Source organism: Toxotes jaculatrix, chromosome 5, assembly GCF_017976425.1.
Source record: "Toxotes jaculatrix isolate fToxJac2 chromosome 5, fToxJac2.pri, whole genome shotgun sequence".
Lineage (NCBI taxonomy): Eukaryota > Metazoa > Chordata > Actinopteri > Toxotidae > Toxotes > Toxotes jaculatrix.
This window is the reverse complement of record NC_054398.1, coordinates 13,823,211-13,840,594: the sequence shown is the minus strand read 5'-3', so window position 1 is coordinate 13,840,594 and position 17,384 is coordinate 13,823,211. Positions and strand designations below refer to the sequence as shown.

At 42.7% G+C, this 17,384-nt stretch overlaps 2 protein-coding genes across 2 annotated transcripts; one reads left to right on the top strand and one right to left on the bottom strand.

Moving 5' to 3' along the window:
* The first annotated feature begins 7,817 nt into the window (after positions 1-7,817).
* On the top strand, positions 7,818-13,313 carry si:ch1073-390k14.1 (deoxyribodipyrimidine photo-lyase). The gene is made up of 9 exons (XM_041038070.1): positions 7,818-8,172; positions 9,551-10,223; positions 10,306-10,617; positions 10,767-10,939; positions 11,050-11,134; positions 11,242-11,474; positions 11,608-11,802; positions 11,917-12,142; positions 12,287-13,313. Exons 1-9 carry the CDS (start codon positions 7,843-7,845, stop codon positions 12,829-12,831), a joined length of 2,772 nt encoding a protein of 923 aa, XP_040894004.1. The 5' UTR covers positions 7,818-7,842; the 3' UTR covers positions 12,832-13,313.
* A 14-nt stretch (positions 13,314-13,327) lies between these two features.
* LOC121181872 (glycine cleavage system H protein, mitochondrial-like) lies at positions 13,328-16,557 on the bottom strand. The gene is made up of 5 exons (XM_041038068.1): positions 16,405-16,557; positions 16,103-16,185; positions 15,956-16,019; positions 14,968-15,099; positions 13,328-13,897 (listed from the first exon to the last, which is right to left on the bottom strand). The coding sequence occupies exons 1-5, from the start codon at positions 16,553-16,555 to the stop codon at positions 13,800-13,802; spliced, it is 528 nt and encodes a 175-aa protein (XP_040894002.1). The 5' UTR covers positions 16,556-16,557; the 3' UTR covers positions 13,328-13,799.
* Between the last annotated feature and the right edge of the window lie 827 nt (positions 16,558-17,384).

Here is a 17,384-nt window from a genome sequence, read left to right as displayed (position 1 = left end):
AAAAGAGGTATGAGTGTCTGTGTGGGGAGGAGGTGGTGGGGGGGCTTTGAGGGATGGCGTGAAATTATTGCCTGCTGGTGTATATGTGTCGCTGGGGGTAGTGGGGTAGAGTAGGGGGTTGGGTTGGGGCGGGGGGTGGGGGGGTGTAATGTCATTGCCTGCTGGTGTATCTGTAGTGGGGGCTCATTTAGATTTAGATTGGTTATGTGAGGAGAGAGCTGAAAGGCCAGCTCATGTTTATGCATGAATCCCAAAGCATGCTGCTGTGGTGGAGCCCTGAGTTAAAGAGACAGAGCTGAAATACATTCGCACATTTAGACACAGCTCTGCCTCTTTGGATAAGGCATCAGTCGAAGCGACGCTGTGCTATCAGATACATTTCAATCAGTGTGCGTGTTGTGTAGGCCTCTTTGTGGCATTTATATGTCTGTCTGTGCCTACTTGTGTTTACGAAAACAGATAACACCCCTGTCCAAAGACATAACACGCTGCTTCTTTTAATCTAAAAAACTATCTAATAATAGTTTTAAAACTGCGAGCATCACCATGCACTGCCCGACTGTGTCCTGACAATTGCTTTGGTATCTTCTACAGCTGATGCAGAGCACACAGTACACTGATGCTTCCCACATTACACTCATACACCAAGGGTAATCAGTAAATGTCTTTGAAGGAGAGTTTGTTCAGCACTTCATCAGGTATAAAGTGGTTTTTATTTGGAAATGTGGTCCCTATCCATCTTTTAAATGACTTTTTAATGGTCGTCACACCATCCTAATCAATCATGTGGCAGAGCTAGCCTGCAAGCGCAAATACACTCTATTTATAATTCCTACATTCTGCTGCAAAATCTGACGACTCTCTGCCTTCTTAGTACTGTAAACAGACAGAAAAATCAGTAAAACTGTCTTTGTGATTTTGTGGACACATTAGCAAGACTTCCAAGACCGATTTCCAGCATCCTACTTGAGGTACCCTGCGTAATCTGTCTTTATACCATACTGTTACTTTATAGACCTCTCTCAAAGCATGGATAGCATAGCTTTGTAAAAATACTGATGTTTATTGTCATTCTTGAGTGTCTTTACATTTAGGTCCACACTTTTTTTTGTGACCCCTCACCATCCCCCATCCATACTGGCACGCCCCGGTTGGCCCCCCTTCAGTACTTTACATCTATAATGAGATACAAATACGCATCAGCAGGACAGTGTCTACGCCACGCGTCACTGTGTGAATATTACTCACACTTATTAGCTGGATTATGTTAATCTTTACACTCTCTGCTCACAGACAACAGACTCCCCATGATATGGGGGTGGTCACGGCAGTAAGCGTGTGTTGTCGTGTGTGTAAGTGTGCATATGTGTCTGTGGCTGTATGTGTGTGTTAGGGTGATTGCCATGTTGTCAAACTGATCTGCATGTGAAAGGGCGGTCTAATTACATCACTTATGCAAATGAGAAATGCATGTATGCATGCACATACATACACACCACTGACAGCTTACTACTAAGGTCAAAAAGACAGTGTGAGCTATCCTCTTATTGACTAACACAGAGTGGCATCGCCACCTGTCAGAGACAGACAGTCTTGACACACACGCAGAAGTCACAATGGACGTTTTGATACACTCCTTCAGATAAATTAGAAAAAAGAGTGGATGGGTCAAGCTCACAGTAGACTAGAGCACTTAGACTGTTATTGGAAAATGTCCGACTGCATATCCACTGATTAGTCTTTTTTTCAGACCGAAACATTGATAGTATCCCCGTTGGAATGATTGATTGAGTCTGACACATTTTAATTACGCCCAAATTAAATGAATCGGCTGGCGGACTATAAAACATTGCTGTTTAATAACGAGCCCCTCCATTTGCCTTTTTTTTCCCTTCCTTCATCCAATCCCATTTTGGCTGCCCGCACCAAATAACCTCTCTCCATTTAATGATATGCAAATGAATTTTCATGAACCCCATGATCCCATGCGATGATTAAACTGAGATGACATTAGCTGCCATGCTGCTGCCACTGTCAGTGTTTCTGTCTGCCTCCTTTCTCTCTCCCTATCTCTACCATCTTTCTTTGTATCCACGACAACGGCCAACTGGTGATATCAACGGTTCACTGTCACCATTCCCTTATAAATTTTCTTTGTGAGAGACGAGATTTTGCGTATCCAGTGTTATAGAAGTTTTTGTTTTCCCAGTGGTAGTATGGATGGAGCATCAGAGCATGAAATGTTAGTTGTCACACCACATGTGGTAGTGGTACACTGAAGACATGCATGTTACAACAATATACAATTATTGTAACGCAGTAGCATCATATAGACGATTTTGGTAACCTTCCACATCTCTTCATCTTCCACTTCCAATGCTCCCCTCCCACCGTTCCGTTTCAGTCTGGATCCAGCTCCACCTCTGCTGTCGTTTATTGTACTCCATTTGCATAATGAAGCCCAGGCTTAATTAAGATCCCACTGGAGTCTGGAGCCAAGGATGAAGGAAAGAAGGACGAGGAGGAGGGGAGGGGGATCCAGCGTTCCTTAGCTTATCCGCACGTGTCCAAATAGGAGGCACAATTTAAGGGGGGAGAGAAGCGTTGACGAGCGATTAAATCGCTAATTATGATCGGCTGTTAGAATTAGTGTGTGGCTGTTAATTAGCTGCAGATGAGATGCCCAGACAGTTGCCCGCCCCTGACGACTGCAGCACCCTACCTGACTGGCAATACAGAAACACAGCTTGACACCCTGGAGATGATGCCAACACATCCCTCCCTTTAAGACACACAGCAGCAGTCTGAGGGGATATCCCTTTAAGAACATCCCAGGTGTGCATGTGTAGGAAAGAGGCTCTTCATCATCCTTGTCCACCCACTCCCACTGTTCTTCGTTAAGCACAAAATTCCCCTTTTTTCTTTTTCTATATCCTTTATTCGGTTTACTCATTACTCCTCTTCTTCCACATGTTCTTCCTCTCCATAATGGAATGGTACGGTCCCTCGTCTTAGTTCTTTGTAATGGGCAGCATCTTCTTTCCAGTGCAGCAGTTGGCACCGAGCAGTCATGAGTTGGCATCGAGGAAATGCTTTTGTTTCCACATACTCCCACCACAGGTTCATTTGTGGCTCTGGTTCCAACCAAATGCTACTATTTCGTGTCCGCATTTACAACGCTTTTGTGCAGCATCTGATGGCGCTTGTGAATGCCTCCTAGCTTGCGTTTGGCATGGTGCCATCTCTGTTACTGGTCTCTCCCTTGAGGGGATGCCATCGCCAAAAACATTGAAGGCATCCGAAATGCTCTGCTCGCCGTATGGAGGTTTCTGTTTACAAATGTGTGTGTTATGTTGGCTTGGCAGCGTGCCATCTTTCTCCCGTGCCCTTGCCGCCCCCTGAAAAGATGCCATCACAGAATCGCTGGCAACCGTTGCCTGGGCACCTCTTCTTGGCTTTGTCCAAGCAAACAAACGGTGATTAGCAGCAAATCCTCAGAGGTGAGTCCCCTTGTCTTCGATTAAGACAATTCTATGCCAACCGCTTTGATCGCTTTGGGCACGCCACGACTGCAGACTGGCACGGTGCCCGCTGGCTGGCACGCAGTGACTGGCACAGAGAGAAAGAAAAGTCGGGAAAATGGATAAAACGTAGGAGTTTCCGCAGACGTTTTTCTTCATAGTATCAGTGTTCATCACGGAGTTATACCTTACAATTTCGTAGTATTCTCCATTTTCCTCCTCAACATTCTTCCCTGCTTCCCTTCATCCAACTACATCTGAGTCATCCTCTGTGTGCTGGCATCTCGCTCCCTTCTAGGCTTCACTGTCCTGCAATATTTTCTATATCTACATTTTCTCTGCCCGTTCTTTCGCCCCATTGTGCCTGTGCCAAGGTGGCACTATGGCAGCAGTATGGAGGTCTGTTTCTCTTCCTCTTCCATTCTTATTCTCCTCGCCCCTTCGCCCATGCCCATGCCCGCCCCCGCTCAAGTCCTGACTGGATGGCACTGTGCCAACCTGCCACCGCCATCGCTCTCATTTGTAGCTCATCCCTCCGTTGCCCTTCCCCCTGTCTTTACATTTACATCCCTCTCTCTTCCCCTCATTTCATTCATCCACTTTCTGAATCATTTACTCTCTGTTTGTATTAAATGCCGCGTTTGTGTATATATACACAATATTACTTAACTGACGCATATCCAACTTTTCATTTCTCAAATGAACACCGCAAATCGTTGCTCTTTGTTGTCATTTGGGAGACTTTTTTGGCACCTGAAGGAATGCTCTGAGTGACTGCCCTGTAGGTAATTACTGCAGCAGTTACTTATTCCACTGAGAGAAGACGAGAAAGACGAAGAGAGCCCTGAGTTTGGAGAAAGCTTGAGTTGTTTTAATTAACTTTTACCAACCCCCATCATGTGCTTCGCTTCACATCTCTAGCCTTGTGCAGGTTGAGCTTGTTCACACACCCATTTTACAGGAATAAGATTGATCCGATTATCAGTACAATCGATTGAGTACTATTGACCTGACCCACTTCATCACGATGACCTGTACTCCCTTGTTTTTCTTCTTTTTTCTCCACTTTAAAATCTCTCATGTCAAACAAAAGCTGCCAGTGGTGGTGAAGCTATTAAGCAAATACTCTCATTAGTACACAAAACATAATGAATATGTAAATGGTGTGTGTAATTTATGCATGGGCTGAAAGACTTGTTCTCTTTTCAGTCCTCCATTGTATTCACTCTATTTATATCCCCTTTTCCTTCAAACCTTCACACTCTTACGCCAATTTTCCTCTTTTCTTAGACCACATCCTGTGAACGAATCCATGGAGACTTCTTGAGGTCTCACTATTGTCTCTTTTATTTAGTGTCTTTTTTTACACACTTCTCCTTGCCTTTAACCATGGTTTGTAATTTTTATGTCTCTCAGAGTCCCTCTCTTTTCCCTGTTTGCTTCTTTCTGCCCACAGCCTGTCCTCTCCAAAAACAAACCCTGCAGTGACACATTAAACCAACTATTGAGTGTTTGAACAAGGTCTTTCTTCCAGGAATATGAATGCTGAATAGTCTATCCACAAAATCACATCAACAGTTGACTGTGTTGTATACTGTGTTTTCCCTTTTTCTCCCTGTGACTCTGTTGATATAAATGTGGGGTCCAAACTGTGTATTAAATTGAAGCGTGTCCTTATAGACGGTGAGTAGCCTTGCTCCTGTCTAGGATAAACACCTATAATACTCTGGCTCCCTTGGCAATCACCATAGCAACAAACCATGGTACCCACGTGAGTTGCATAATAAGATGTTCCCCAAGACCATGGACCATAAAGCGGCGACAAACTAGACACCTGCAGCAATGAATGTGAATCAGAAAACAACCATTCAAATGTCGAATTGAACTCTGACTCATTCCAGACCAGTCTTTTATATTTATCTATCGGCTTGCATCACACAGCACACACACTCAGACGCACATGCACCTTCTCCTCTGTCTCTCCAGACCTTAACAGGTGCTGATGAGCTGCAGTCAATGATTGTAATGAGCTATCGATCACCGTGGGAAAACAGAGGGACAGAGAGGGGTGAGGGAGGCAGGGGGAACCAGAGGACACACACACACACACAAACACAACGAGGTGGACTGCCAGAAAAAAAAAAAAAACTTCAGATGAACTAAATGGAGACAAGCCACCCAAGACAGAGTATCAATACCTGCTTTAATCAAGTCCTCATCTCCAATTGTTCTGCTTAAAATAGAATTTATGGGATAGTGCTTTCTGCCAGCACAGGTTGAAGGGAACTGTTCAAGTCAGAGCAGCTTCTGGACCAGCTAATCAGCTCAGGATGACCATGCAGACATGCTTGTCATGACCGAGTTTAGATGCCAGTGAATGGCACTGACGCAGTATCTCTATTTTCCTCTCTTTTTGTGCTGGGTGCATGGAGAGGAGGTAGACAGCTTTAGGGAGGGGGGAGGTGCCTTCTGTGTGTGTGTGTGTGTCGTGTGTGTTGGCTGGCGTTTCAGATAATGAAATGCAGCAGGGAACAAAGAGCTGGGGGCCCCTATTCTCTGTGCTGCAGCTTCATTTTCACTCCCGTCAGTCTATGATTCTTCCATACCCTCTTTCTTGTGTACGTGTGTGCGTGTGTTTATGTTTGTATGAGCCGGTTGTTGTGTGTACGCATGTCCCCTCCTCCTCCTGTTAGTATTCTGCATGGCAGATCCCCCTAATGTAATAACTGTGTCTGCATGTCTAATTTACAGCAGGAGAGAGTAAATAGCCTGTGGTTAATTACAGTATGTGTGTGTGCGTCTATGGATGTGTCTACATGCGCGTGGGTGTGTCAGAATGATTTATGAGTTGCAAATAGCTACACCAGTGGCCCGTTTCTCCTCACTTAGTTTTTAATCTGTCTTTCCATTAATTTTCCTGGAGACGTTATTATGGTTTTATAACACTGTGCACGAGAATTCACATGTGAGTGCACGTATGTGTTAATGAGACAGAGGTGTGGACAGTGTGTGAGCATCGTGTCTGCATGGCCAACTGAGATGCACTTTGCTTTTACCCCCTTCTCTACTTCTCCATTTCGCTTCCTTGCGTTCCCTTTTTCTCTCTTCCGGTGCTTCATTCACTCTCTTCATTGAGAGCCACAATGAACACAGATCTTTATTGACAGTACACGGTAGAACATGGAAACAGCAGGTCAATCCGTTTAGCCCAAGGGCCGATACACCAATTCACCAATTTGTCAGTGTTAGTTTGAGAGAGAAAAGCAGCTAATCTCTCCTCTCTGCTCTCTATTGATCACACACTTAGACTCCACTTCTCTGTCTAAACACTATTGATTCTCTCTCTCTCTCAATCTCTTTCTCTCTCTCCCTCTCTTTCTGTCTTGCTCTCTCCACATACCACAGCTCTCAACACATCACCCCTTCATACACTCTGACTGAATAAATGAGACTGTACAGTAAGTTCATGTACATGAAGCCCCGAGTCACATTTTAGATGAATGCTTGAGAATATTTGAGCATGAAAAAATAAGACTTTGTGTAATTTCTGTAATATCGTTCTGTAAGTGGAGCTTTTCAACTATACAAAGCACTTTAGAGTTTGGCCCACAAGTGTCACAAACCATTGTTCCCTGCTGCATACATTCAAAAGCTTATGCAAGGTCTCATTAAAAAAATCAATTACTTTGCAACCCCTCTACAGTGTGAATACAGACCATGATTAAAAATTCCCTGCTGGGTACATTGTCTCCTGGTTTGTTTTTCAGTCTCACATCACAGAGTACATTTGAAAAGGACCACATTCCTGTCAAGATGAAGGCTATGTAAAAATGACTGCATGATTATCTTAAGGGAGATGCCCCCCACCATCTTTACATCAGATCAAATTGAAACATGTATCTCTGTTTGATTGAATTTTGCTTGTGGGGAACCCTGTCATGAAACATTTTAGGTGATAGGTATAATTTGGTGCAGGAGTGATTATACTGTAAAGAGGATAATGAAAGAGGGAGAGAGAGGGTGAAATATATAACAATAATTCTGTAGCAATTATTAAATTTATAGGTCTCTGCCTTAACGTGAAATGAATGAAATCAAAACAACTGTTACTGGCATGCTGTAAAAAAGCAGCTAAGCACGTACGAAGTTTACAGGCCTACCTACATAGTTCTTATTTATTAGACTTGTATGCCGCCTACTGGTGATATTAACCCATTACAAACTCTAGTTTTGCAGGTTACAAAACACTGACACATGGCTTGTGTAACTCAAAATCAGCTGTTGTTTGGTAACCGGTAGAGGGTAGGTTCTGGGCGTCTGAATGATTGGGGTTTTAACTATAGTTTATAACAAGTTAGTTTTTTGTTTAAAAAAAAAAAAAACATTTTATATAGAATATATCGTTACCTTTCACTTGAAGATGCCTCCTTCAGCGGCTGGTGCCGAAGACAGTAAAGCCTTTGTGAGGAAGATGTTGAGAGAAGTGCTGGTGGGTCGCGAGGATCCAGAAGGGTTTTTTGCGGTGTGTGTGTCCGTCCTGGGGCACCAGGAGACCCGTTCACGGTTCCTGTCCCTCATCCAGCCTCTGTCCACGGCCAACAGCTCCCTGCACTCCACCCTGACCTCCATCTACAGGGAATATTTCTCTAAGGTTAGTGAATGTTTGTTGTATGTAAGTATGCTTATAAATACCAGGGTTACAAAGTGGTTTAAAGTTACAAATGAAAGAACACATCTAAAAGAAAATGAACACTAAAAGACATGAATACTACAAAAGTATTACGGTAATCAGTCAAAGACGAGAAACGAGTAAATACGCTAAAATAAGAGCAAGAAAACAACAATGTTTTCCCTTGATTTTAAAGCATTATATTGTTATATTGTTTTTATATTACGGTATTATATTAAAATCATGGCAGTTGGTCTGTTTTGTCTTACTTACTCCTTAGAGTTGCATTTAGCCGTAGTCTTGACCACCACCTCCAAGTTAGCTAAACTTTTAAAGGTAAACTGTCATGGCTAGCCTGTTAGCAAACAGCTAACAGGTGAGCTAACTCAACTCGACTTCAGGAGAAATAGAGATGTATTGACATCCTTTCGGATACGTGTTCCTGGCCACCTGTTAAATTCAAAAGGCTCTCACGCCGTAACTGTCGCCCTCTTTTATTTTTCTTCCAACTTCTGAGAAAAATAGCAGACTCTTGGCTTGCTAAATATGCTCATGTCTTCACTAGTCACTTCTTCACTGAACATGGGTCTCAGCACCAAAGGCTTGACAGGTGCTATCTGGGAGCAGCTCTCCCTGTGCTCTTGGTGATATTGTTGTGAGCTTAACGTTAAGGGTACATGCTGAGGCTAATACTTTTTTTTTTTTTTTTTTTTTTTTAGATTTGATTCTAACTCAAATCACTTATGTAAAAGTAAGAGTTCTATAATATTGAAAATATTAAAAAATTATTCTGAGTATTGTTTACAAAAATGTATCTGGGTAGTTCTTGATAAGCTAACGCAGAAAACAGAATAAATTTAACATGACCACAATGCAATATTTCTTAAAAATGAGAAGAATAGTAATCAAACACAAACAAACAAACAAATAAATAAATAAATAATAACACTAACGTTATGCATAAGCAAATAGATGTGTTTTAAAAAGGAGCTGCCTCAAGAATTATGAGGACATTAAAACCAAGTATTAGTAAAATAAACAAACAAAAATATTAGATATAAGAATAGTTATTATATTTTAAGTCCAGCACTAATAAAAATGGCAACAAAACTAACAGGGCAGACAGAGAGAAGTCAGAGGCTTCACAAAGAGCATGTAGGTCCTCAAACCTAAGAAATGCATTAGCAAGCAGATATCCAAGAAGCTATCTATTATAAAAGTTACCTTACTAAACTCACCAAAAACATTAGCAAGATCATCATTTTATCTAACAGCAGCCTTTATTGTCTGTAATGCAATCCCGACAGCTAAGCAGTTATTTTAACAGTACTAATAATGGTTTGTTCTAATTCCATTGCAGACTGAAGATGATGAATTGGAACTTGCACTGGCTCTCTCCGTACTGGAAATGAAAGATCACCAGCTGTCAACTCCCAGTCAACAGTCCCGACTTCAGCAGCCTGGAGACAGTCCGAATCAAAGCAGCTGTGTTCAGCTGACCTCAGTATCTCAACCTCAGGGAAGCAGCCACACCCAGTTAGCAGATGTTGCTGGCAGGAGAAAAAACACCCACTCAGCACAAACTGGACCCTGGGGCATGGTGTGCCCACCACAGACAACCCAAGAGACTGAGCTTCAGAAAAGCACACATGTTGACAAACATGATAAAGAGACACCAGGGACAAGTAAAACTGTGTGTGTGTCCAGAACATATGCCTCATTTTCCAAACAAGGAACAGTTAAAGAAGGAGAACAAATGATCGAAGAGGGAGATTTGAATCAATCGGAGAAACCAAAACGCTCCAAGAACAGGCGACAGCGGCGTAAAGGGAGTGGCCAGCAGGTTGTAGGTTTGCCCTGCTCTCCGTCAGCACCAGCACCGGTACTGCTGTGGTTTAGGAGGGATTTGCGACTGTGTGACAATCCTGCTCTTGTTGGCTCATTGGAGGTAGGAGCACCTGTCATCCCTGTCTTCATCTGGAGCCCTGAAGAAGAGGAGGGACCCGGGATTACTGTGGCTGTTGGGGGAGCCTGTAAGTTGACCTCTTTAAAATACAGTCCATTACTGCCCCTTTAGGCACGCCACCTCAATCATACTTATTCTTCTTTTTACAGGTAAATACTGGCTTCATCAAGCTTTGTCTTCTTTCTGTTCATCTCTGGAGAGCATTGGCAGCCATCTTGTCTTCCTCAAGGCAAATGGAGAGGGAAACAGGATGGAATCTTCTCTGCAGACCCTTAAGGAGCTGATAAAGGAGACCGGGGCGAGAACAGTGCTGGCTAATGCCCTATATGAGCCCTGGCTGAAGGAGAGAGATGACATGGTGGTGTCAGCCCTGAAGAGAGATGGTGTTGAATTCAGGATGCACCACTCTTACTGTCTCAGAGACCCTTACTCTGTCAGCACGGAGGGTGTGGGACTCAGAGGTTAGTCACAATAAGTTGATAATGGTGTACTGAGGTTGCTTAAATATTTGTGATGAAAGCTCGAAATGTGTTTAGCAATCTGAGCTGAATTATGCTGAGGTGAACAATATGGCCATTTATGGTGAACTTTGTTTTCTTGTGTGGTGTAGGAATAGGTTCAGTGTCTCACTTCATGAGCTGCTGTAGACAGAACCCAGGGTCTGCATTAGGAGTTCCTCTGGACCCTCCAGTATCTCTCCCTACATCTGCACACTGGCCTCAGGGTGTCTCTTTGGACACACTAGGGCTGGCACGCATGCCCCACAGGAAGGATGGCACAACGGTTAGTAACCACAGCACAACAGTCCTCTAGGGCCAAACTAAAGCCCAGAGTACAGTTAAAATTAAATCATGCAGTCCTTAAGATTTCATTGTGTTCATTTTTGCATTCAGATTGACTGGGCAGTTAACATTCGTAAGTCCTGGGATTTCAGTGAGAAAGGAGCACATGCCAAGCTCGAGGCCTTTCTTCATGATGGTGAGACACCTTGCATGCACAATGAAAACGTATCATACATTATGTTTTTAAAAATGTTAAGTAGCATTGATCTAACAGTACCTTATGATTATTTCCATGTTTCCTAGGTGTATATAGATATGAAAAAGAGTCAGGCAGGGCGGATGCTCCAAATACCAGCTGTCTGTCTCCCTACCTTCACTTTGGTCAGCTCAGCCCACGCTGGCTATTGTGGGATGCTAAAGGGGCACGCTGTCGACCCCCAAAGTTCCAACGCAAACTGGCCTGGAGAGATTTGGCCTATTGGCAGCTAACTCTGTTTCCTGACCTCCCCTGGGAGTCCCTCAGACCTCCATACAAGGTAGAAATTGGCTACAGCTGTCTCAATAACACATAAACATTCACTTTAAGTTACACATAAATATAACGTACCTCCTCACTTTCTTCATTGGAATGTTTATTACAACGTGTTAGTCATCGATTGATATTCGCAGGCTCTGCGGTGGAGCAGTGATCGTGGTCACCTGAAGGCCTGGCAGCGTGGTCGGACAGGCTACCCTCTGGTGGATGCAGCCATGAGGCAGCTGTGGTTGACAGGCTGGATGAACAACTACATGAGACATGTGGTGGCGTCTTTCCTCATAGCGTACCTCCATCTGCCCTGGCAAGATGGATACCGCTGGTTCCAGGTGAGTCGTGCATGCATACGGGCACCAAATGCACTCACATAGATATTGTGTATAGCAACACACAGTATAACAAGTACTACTTACTGACTGTATCTAACATTTACATGTGTTTAGGACACCCTAGTGGATGCAGATGTTGCCATAGACGCTATGATGTGGCAGAATGGGGGCATGTGTGGTCTGGACCACTGGAACTTTGTCATGCACCCCGTAGATGCAGCAATGACCTGTGACCCCTACGGCAGCTATGTTAGGAAATGGTGCCCTGAACTTGTGAATCTGCCCGACGAGCTTATTCATAAACCCTGGAAATGTCCTGCGTCTATGCTTCGACGTGCAGGTGAGAAATGTGGTGATGTGTGGTCACTTTTTTCCTATGTGTCTAAAAGAACTACTACTTCTAAAAATGTTTTTAATAATGGCATCTGTATGGTTGTAAACCAAGACATCAAAATTTCCCTTCCTTGCTGTCCTCACTGTTCAGGTGTGGTGTTTGGCCAGACATACCCTGAGCGAATAATTACAGACCTGGAGGAGCGAAGGAGTCAGTCTCTGCAAGATGTAGCCTTGGTGCGAAAAGAGTTTGGACAGTATGTGGACAAGCGCACAGGCTGTGACTTGGTGCCTCTGCCCCCACGGCTCGTCTCAGAGGCCCTGGGCCTGTCACACAGGGATGGTGGTGCAGTGGCTGAAGGGAAGCAGTTCCTGTTGCCTGTTATCACCCGCATGGAATTCAAACACCAGCTCGAAGATCCGGATGCAGACGCCGCCTCAAATCCCTACAATGCTGTTCTAAAGGGGTATGTGAGCCGCAAAAGGGATGAGACCATTGCCTTCCTTAATGAGAGAGACTTTACTGCTAGTGTAATGTACGAGGGAGCACAGAGAAAGGAGAGGCTGGAGAGTGACTATCGCAGAATGGAGGGACTGCCCCGGCCTCCTGCGCCTCGGGGCAGAGCCAGACGAACTCCAACAGCCAAGGACAGGTTCTCTATAGTACCTGGTGGGGCGGTCGCTTCACTCAGGTGACTCAGAGGTCATGACTTTAAGTTTATAGGTTTTAAGAAGACAGTTACTAGCCTTAAAATGCAAACATAAAAATGTTACAGGAAAAAGCCTTTGTGAGTTTGTGAAAGGGTTGCAAAAAACTCTTAACATTTTTTACACTATTGAATACAGTCTCAGGTATTAATTGTATTATAGTATCCTCTGTAAAAAAAAAAAATGCTGGTTCAGGTTAGCCAGTATACTTTCTTTCCTAAAGGTCTGTATTTTCTTTATCATGAAATCTTGAGGTAACTATGCACATCCGGCGTAAAGTATTACAAAAAGTGGCATTTACTATTTCTCAGCAGATCATTTTCAAAATATATGCCTATTTTACAGTTTACAAGCTGATGGAAAGAGCATCAGAAATGCTGAGATTTAGTTGTCAGTGTGTGTATCAAAAGTCTATAATCAACTTTGGATTCATTTTTCTGAACTTTTGAAAATAAAAAATGAGGTAGGCAACAAAATGTGTAAGGAAATGTTTATTTTCTTTTGTACAGGTCCCATGTCTACAGTGTAGCTGTCATACATGTAATGTAGACTGACATAATTAATAATAACATAAAGACCAAAGTGCTTTTTAAAGTCTAACAATGCCCTACAACAGAAATTCAAGCTTACGTTTGACTGAAATGCTTGGAAACTGTTCTATTGACTGTAAGTCTCAGTCTCCTCTGTTTGGGGCTTTGAGGCTACAAGAACTCAGCACTGAATGTTCAGTCAGTGCAGACTGGCAGGTCCCCTAAAACCAGTCTTTAATAGTAGATAAAGGATTCCTAACGTTCACAGCTCTACAACATTGGCAGGTCAGCAAACTGGAGCTCTGGAGCTCCACCAGTGGATGCTAAGCATGGTGTTGTTCCTGACACAGGCACATCTCATGCATCTCCTTGTCAGTGGTGTTGAAAAGGAGAGAGGGAGCATAGCACTTATCAGGAGGTGGTAGGTTAGTCCTCAATGGAGCGGATGTATCTCTCATAGGCTGCTTCGTCCATCAGAGTGTCAAGCTCAGCAGGTTTGGCAATGGTCATCTTCATCAGCCAACCTATTTTTAATAGGTTAAATATCAGGTTAAGCTGTGAGTCAACCACAATGCCAGTGTTTCTGCATATGTAAGCCTTTTTATCACAAGTCACCAAACCACCGTTCCAGATCACCACTGGCTTTTTCTTTTTTTTTTATAAACCATTTCAGTATAAGAATAAACTTTTAAGAATTTGAACTTGCTTGGGTTTGGTACTCCGTCTCAGTGACAATTACGTTTGCCTTTTTGTTGTCAAATTTACATTATCAATGCACAGTAAAGCTACTGTGATTGAAAATTAACTTTTAAATTCTGCAGTGCATTACCATGAAATGATAATGTAATTCTGACAACAAAGGAAGACAATGTTCAGAGTGGTGAATAACTAAATCAACCAAATTTCAAGTCTCTTTGTGGATTTTAATATTTGTAGTTGAAAGGAAACCTAGTTGCTGTCCCACAGGTAGAGAAAAACCCACAAGTAAACATACAGGTATGTCACTGAAAATGGTTATCAGTAATATGAAGTAGTTGTGACATAGAGAATAGGCTAAACCACTGGCATGGATCAGCTGTAGACTGAAGATGGTTCACACTTGTAATCCTACAGTGACTGTCTTCTACGTTGCATCACTGCCATCTACTGTCCAAAAAATAATGTTGCTAGTTAGGTTTCCTTAAACCAGTCCTTCTCAAACAGTGGGGCGCGGTGTGATGCCGGGGGCGCGTGTGACCCCGGCATCGCACCGCTGAGACGGAGATAACGACACAAACAAAAGTCACCCGAAAGCTAAGACGAGGAAATATAACGAAGCGTTTGTAGCGCTTGGCTTCACTGTGACTACGGTGGGAGACGAGCAAAGACCGGTGTATTTATTATCTATTTATAGTCGCGGCGGCGGCGGTGGGGGGCGTAACAGAAAATAATTGAGAAGCACTGCCCTAAACCCCTAAGTCTGTTACTGTGAATTATTATTATTTGTACGTTTTGTTTTATTAGTATATATTAATTCTTTTGTAAAATAATACAATATCAAAATAAAAAAAAAATCAAATCTTGGATCGAAAGGTATTGTTATATGTGTGCTTACCATCTTGGTAGCAGGATTTGTTGACCAAACCAGGGTTGTCTGCCAGTAGTGTATTGACCTCTACAACTTCTCCAGTCAACGGGGAATAGAGTTCACTGGCTGCCTTTACACTTTCCAGAGCTCCAAACTCATCTGTGATGGTGAAGGTGAGAAACAATTCAAAGTTAAGTCATTTATAAAGAATGGCAACTACACAAAAGGCATGGGCGAATATTGCTGAACTATGCTGAAGTTAAGGCAGGTGTTTGTGGCACTATGACACCTAAATGGATTTTAAACCAAATGTAATTTAGAATATGGACAGAAAGTAGCTGATTAATTGTTTGTTTTTCAATAATATTGATATTTGTGCTTTGGAGGGTTATGGTGAAACACTATATAGCAGGCAAAAGAATTACAACTTAAAAATCAGTTAATGAATCAATTAGTTGATAGACAGAAAAAGAGTTAGCAACTATTCTGACAATCGACTGTTTCAGTTCTTTTTGATGCAAAAACAGAGAGATAATGCTAAATATTCCTTGAATTGTATTTGGACTTTTGCTCTAACAAAAGACATTTGAAGACATCCTGCCTGACTCTGTGAAGTTGTGACCCATAAACCCACAAAATAAATAAACATTATTAATAATGCTTCCCTTTTTTTTTAACCTTTGTGACAAAGAAATGTACTGGGCAGGACATTTTGCAGTTGACAAATTTGTCACTACTAATCTTAAATTTCTACACTTCAATTTCTTTTTATTTATTGATCGACATATACCCTAATATACTGTATCGGGGTATACACTGATATACTGTATTGGCAGTGACCTGATATCATATAGCCAATTTATCGGCTGGGCTCAAGCTCATATCTGAAACCTAATGTAATAATAGTATCATCAACTAAAGAGGGAATGAGACGTATGAGATCAAGGTTAATTCCTTTCATATTGGCCCTTTACGAGTAGGTTCTGTGGTGACAGTCTGAGACACATCTTCATACCTTGCTGAGCCAGCTGTGTCCCCACCTCTGGTAGTCCACAGTAAACTACATCTCCCAGAGCCTCCTGCACGCGACAGAAACAAAGGTCAAAGGTAAAAGCCAGAGCATGTACTTTAGTGTGTGAGTGTGCACGGCTCGGGAACTTACTTGCGCGAAGTTGCTGATGCCCACAGTCCCGATTCCGTCGTCTCCTACTCGAATCCATTCGTGCTTGTCTGTGAATTTAAGCGCTGCAAGACAACACAACAGACTCAGAACACACAGAGCGTCCCTACAGGGTTTTAAGTAGTTTGTAATCCCAACCCAGTATGAGAACCAGGAGGGGAAACGCGACAGACATGCTACAGCGTCCATTGCTCTCATGTCCTTCTCCCTAGCTAATGTGAATCAAAGGCTACTGAAAATGCATGCTAACATGCGACCCGACAACACATTCACAGGGCAAATACCTGCTGATAGTCGGCTGGAGGAGGCTAGTGTTCTTCGAAAATAAGGTTTACATGCCAGCCGCAAAGGAGAAAGCGGTGCCGAGCGGGTAAGTAAAGGCAAAACTGTGGAAAAGTTGGAAAACAGGGAGCGGAACAGCCCACAGGCAGCCATCTTTGTCGCTTACTGATGAGAGCATGGGTTCTTCTTCGTGGTTATTAGAGGCATCAAAGGCGCTTTACTGCCCTCTACTGATCAAGATAAAATTATTGATAGCTCGGGGAAGAACAAAAACAAAAACAGTATTTGGTCCTGCACGATGCCGTGTCTACATCTCTATATCTCTTAACAGCTCATCATTATTAAAATTCTGGTTTTGATCCAATTCTTTATTTTGAAATAATGCCTTACCCTTGCTGGTTTCAAGCATCTCGCCATCCTGAACTCATTTTTAATGATAAGTCACCATAGTACTCTGCTTTACCCATCAAAACCTTAAATTATGTGTTTTCTTTTTAAAAATAGAATTTGACCTCTCTTTTTTTATTGGCACCAACCCATAATACTAGCACATCTAAACAGCAGTGCTACTAAAAGCCACCATGAAGCCCAAATTACTGCCAATGATGCCAACAGATATACTATCATTGTTATATATTGTGCCCGATTACTTCACTGGATTCTAGGTTATGCCAAATGTATAACAATCTCTGATGTGCCATTTTCAAAATCTCTAAATCCATCAGTGAAAACAAGCTGAGATCCTGTGTCTGTTCCAAATACTGCTCTACATCTAGACATCTGACTGTTGCGGTCTGTGAACAAAATCAACATTAGCTGCAGACTAAATAAACTGGGCCTATCAAAGTAATGACTGTTTGATAGGCCCAGTGCTTCGCTGCTATTTTTTCCCATCACGTCCATTTGGAAAATAAAGCCTGTTATTGGTTAGATAACACATCCACAGAGTGGCAGAGCAGCACACCAAATAAAGAAAAAGAAA